The 4601-nt window shown below is 46.9% G+C and overlaps 3 protein-coding genes across 3 annotated transcripts; all 3 read left to right on the top strand.

The window, feature by feature from the left end:
• The first annotated feature begins 481 nt into the window (after window positions 1–481).
• On the top strand, window positions 482–1486 carry LOC139781456 (uncharacterized). Its single transcript, XM_071720312.1, has one exon. It carries the CDS (start codon window positions 482–484, stop codon window positions 1484–1486), a length of 1005 nt encoding a protein of 334 aa, XP_071576413.1.
• A 249-nt stretch (window positions 1487–1735) lies between these two features.
• LOC139781455 (uncharacterized) lies at window positions 1736–2077 on the top strand. Its single transcript, XM_071720311.1, has one exon. The coding sequence runs from the start codon at window positions 1736–1738 to the stop codon at window positions 2075–2077; it is 342 nt and encodes a 113-aa protein (XP_071576412.1).
• Window positions 2078–3306: 1229 nt separating this feature from the next.
• LOC139781460 (uncharacterized) lies at window positions 3307–4491 on the top strand. Its single transcript, XM_071720317.1, has one exon. It carries the CDS (start codon window positions 3307–3309, stop codon window positions 4489–4491), a length of 1185 nt encoding a protein of 394 aa, XP_071576418.1.
• Window positions 4492–4601: the final 110 nt, after the last annotated feature.

The following is a 4601-nucleotide window of genomic DNA, read 5'->3' as shown; positions in this document are numbered from 1 at the left end:
CTGTTAAGCAGCATATCTTGGAAACAGTCCCGATTGACGAGGCGGCACTGAATGCAGAGCAGACTGGAATTGATAATTACGAGAAACGATTTATCAAGACTCAAAGGAGAGTGCGTAACATAACCAACGATGGAGAGTTCGAAAACGTCCGTAAATTCCGTAATTGATAACAGGTCGAATGTGAATTTGGAGTTGAGAAGAAGGAAGACATACAAGCTCCCGAAGTATAAACCGCGCAAATTCAATGGAGATGTGAAGGAATGGCTCCCTTTCTGGTCTCAGTTTAAGAAAATCCACGAAGACGAAGACTTAGATTATGCGGACAAGTTTCAGTACCTCGTGCAATGTATGGTCGCGGGAACGAAAGCGGCGGATCTCGTGGCAATCCGGTGAGAACTACGATAAAGCAGCAAAGTCCCTTCAGGAGCGATTTGGTAACGAAAAAGTACTCAAGTAAGTACATATCCGTGAACTAGTAAAAATGGTTATGGCTAATGGAAGTAATCAAAGTGTGAGTCTTTCCAGTATGTTTGATAAGCTCTCGGCGCATCTACAAGCACTCGAGACCCTAGGAGTCAACAGCGACCAAATGTCGACGTTTCTGTATCCGATCGTCGAGTCAACGTTACCGGAAAAAGTGTTGACAGCATGGCAAAGGAGTCCGAACTGGGGCAAGGATGGATCGGCAATGAATCCCCCCCTAACCGATTTACAGTTGTTGATCGATTTTCTAAAATTAGAAGTCCAGTGTGAAGATCAACGTAAATTAGTACGGATGGGATTTCAAACTCAGAGGAAACCACAAAAGAAGTTAACCAAGAACGTCGCGTTTCAAAAGGAAGATGCCCCTACAGCTTCCGGGCTGTTTGTTGGTTCGACGAATAAATGTCTTTTCTGTGACAAGCCTCATGAAAGTCAACTTTGTGCGAAGGCAGCTTTCATGAATCTGGAGAACCGAAAAAAAATCGTGACAGAAAAGAAAGCGTGCTATGTTTGTTTGAAGACTGGCCACGGGTCACGAAGTTGCAGAGCTGTTGTAAAATGTGTCTTCTGCCAAAAGAAACATTGTGCGATGCTGTGCCCAGAAGTAGAGAAAACTCGATCGCCGCCCGAATCTACACCGGAGCAGACGCCTACTCAAACCACCCCTGCAATGTCTAATCTGCATTGTTCCGGAGATGTTATTTTACAAACTGTGTACGTGAATCTGGAGAACAATGGCATGCGTCGGAGAGTTCGACTTGTGTTTGATGGCGGTTGTCACAGATCTTACTTGCTCAAGAGCACTGCAATCAAACTTGGCTTGAAAACAGTCGGAACCTTGAACATGTGTCACATTCTATTTGGATGTTCCCGTGAAGTCAGGCAGCATCAAGTGTACCAAGTCAGTATTGAAAGCCTGGATGGCTCCGTCCAGACAACGTTGACGTTATTAGACCAGGAAAAAATCTGCGATTGTTACCAAGAGCTAGCAAGCACAGAGTGATTGAGGACCTCAGGGACAAGAAGATATTCGTAAATGACATTGGAAAAGGTTCACCCGAGATCGAAGTCTTGATTGGAGCCGACAACTTCGCGTCGTTGTTGACAGGGAGAAAAGTAAACTTGAGATGTGGCCTGATTGCGCTCGAGACAGCGTATGGATGGACACTGACAGGAAAGTTAAAGGAGTATGAGTCCAACAGTGCGTCGCTAATGGTGTATACTTCCATAATGGCAGAGTGACACAACTAATATGTGGGATTTGGAGCTTATAGGCATTCAAGAACCAGATCTTCACAAACCACAAGCAGAAAGAGATGCGGAAGTACGGCAACACTTTTTGGGGACCGTCAATAGAAATCCAGATGGAAGATACTGTGTTAGGCTGCCTTGGATTGATGAGTCAGAGCAGGTGCCGGACAATTTCGAAGTTGCGAAGAAAAGGCTTGATGGTACCTGGAGAAAGTTACAGTCAATGAGTATGGTGGAACAGTATGACAGGACATTCCAGGATTGGATCTTGGAGGGAATTGTTGAAGTGGTGCCGGCTGAAGAACGAAACAATCGCGGGCATTATCTGCCCATCGACCAGTAGTAAGGCCTGAAACTTTGACAACTCCGATCCGTCCTGTGTTTGACGCATCTTGTAAGAATGGGCGTGCACCGTCGTTAAACGAGTGCCTAGCTAAAGAACCCAATTTGATTGAGCTCCTACCGACTGTATTGAATCGATTTCGTTGTGGCAATATTGGTGTCTCAGTTGACATACGGAAGGCGTTTCTGATGATTGAGGTGGCTACTGAGGACCGAGACTCCCTTCGGTTTCTATGGTGGGAGGGAGGATGTGAAGGCCATTTGATAATACTGCGTTAGACAGTCTGACCGCGATGACACACCCAAATAATTCCAAACGATGAATAGAGACCTTTTTAATCGGAGCTACTCTAGCTTTGGCTTGAATCAGCTGCATTGAAACACCATCAATCCCCTGGGTTCGTAGATAAACGACCGCTGCATAAGCATCCTGACTAGCATTAGAAAATACATGTAGCTGCCAGCTTTCACGATCAATATTGCCTACGGTAACGTTCCGAGGGGTGCGAATAGCTGAGAGGTAAGATAGCTCCTCGTACCGAGATCCCGACGACGGGCAGAGGCGCCGTACGACAAACCGGGCTCGTGCAACGACCGGCCCGCGAGAACCGGCCGCCTAGTAGTGTGTCACATTGTTTTGAGCCTTTCGACTCACGAGACTCCTAGAGATATCATTGCCACCTTTGACTAGAGAGGATACGGCCTTAGAGGCGTTCAGGCATAATCCCACGGATGGTAGCTTCGCACCACCGGCCGCTCGACCGAGTGCGTGAACCAAATGTCCGAACCTGCGGTTCCTCTCGTACTGAGCAGGATTACTATCGCAATGACTGATCATCAGTAGGGTAAAACTAACCTGTCTCACGACGGTCTAAGTCACACACGGGTTGTATTTGGCGTCAATTGTAGTCCTTTCTTGCTTGCAGCCGTAATCCAATTTCATCTGTCTAGGGTAGGTCCTGAAGACCAAAAGGTAGTTGAGAAGTTATTGAAGTCTATGTATGTAGACAATGCGTTGGCAGCTGTCAACTCAGTGGAAGAATTGAGGCGCTTCAAAGACGACGCCACCCGCTTAATGGTTGAGGCAAAGATGGAACTACGACAATGAGCCTGGTCTGCCGGGGAATTAACCGGTGAAGGAATTCTAGTGACAGGGACGAACGACGTTGGACCTGTCCAGCGAGTTCTTATGAAAGGAAAAGAGCTCATGTGACTCCAGTGCTCGGCATAATGTGGGATCGAAGAGAAGATAAGATGTGGTTGGAGTGGAAGAATCAGGAATCTCTTACGGTTGTCTCCAAGCGTACAATTTTGTCAGTGGTCAGTCGAGTCTACGATCCAATCGGGTTTTTGTGTCCTGTCCTTCTGAAGCCTAAGAAGATGCTGCAACGAGCGTGGCTGGCAAAGAGATCTTGGGATGAAGCTTTGAAAGAGGAATTAATTTCCGAGTTTAAGACCTGGTACGAGGAGCTATCTTACCTCTCAGCTATTTGCACCTCTCGGAACGTTACCGGAGGCAATATTGATCGTAAAAGCTGGCAGCTACATGTATTTTCTAATGCTAGTCAGGATGCTTATGCAGCGGTCGTTTATCTACGAACCCAGGGGATTGATGGTGTTTCAATGCAGCTTATTCAAGCCAAAGCTAGAGTAGCTTCGATTAAAAAGGTTTATCGTTTGGAATTATTTGGGTGTGTCATCGCGGTCAGACTGGCTATAAACGTGAAGATATCTTTGGAACTCGAAGAAGTACCGACCTTTTACTGGACTGATTCCGCAACAGCCATGGCGTGGATTCGTCGTAACGACCTATGGGGTACGCTGGTCGGCAATCGAGTGAAAGAGATCCTGTCCTGCTCAAATGTTGAAAACTGGCGCCATGTTCCTAGGAATCTTAATCCGACGGATCTGCCGTCACGGGGCTGTACGGCGAAGCAGCTCAGGGTTTCTAGATGGTGGATGGGCACAGCTTGGTTGAGAAATGGACCACAGGATTGGCAGTTCGTAGAAGAAAAACCAAATGAAGAAGTGGTGGCTTCAGAGAAGAAGAAAGCTACGTTTGCATCAATGATCAACGTTCCTAAAGAGCCTATGTTCGGAGTAAGGTTGAGTACCTTTGAGAAGAATGTCCGAGCCTTGGCTTATATCCTGCGGATTGCGGCTTGGTGCAAAGCACCAAAGAACTCCAGGCTTCGCTTAAGTGACGAACTAACGACCGAGGAGCTCAAGAAGGCTGAGCTAAGATTAATGTGGTTAGTTCAACAAGAATTGTTTGAAACGGTGGGAGCGAGTTTTCATGGTCTGGAAATATTACTTGGGAAAGATGAACTGGTGCGTGTCAAGACTAAGCTGGTTCATCGCGACGATTCGGTGGGCCTTCGTTTTCAATCCTGTTGCCTGGAGGTCATCCAATAGTGAGCTGCTTAATACGCTCTATCCATCATCGGTTCTGTCATGCGGGAGTGCAGTTTGTTTTGAACAAGCTACGGGAACAATTCTGGATATTACGCGGCCGTCGTGAAGCC

Source organism: Temnothorax nylanderi, unplaced genomic scaffold, assembly GCF_030848795.1.
Source record: "Temnothorax nylanderi isolate EJ_2023f unplaced genomic scaffold, tnyl_v1.0 TNYL_tig0339_pilon, whole genome shotgun sequence".
Taxonomy (NCBI): Eukaryota; Metazoa; Arthropoda; class Insecta; order Hymenoptera; family Formicidae; genus Temnothorax; species Temnothorax nylanderi.
Note: the sequence above shows the minus strand (reverse complement) of the source record. Positions and strands in the feature narration are given on the sequence as shown.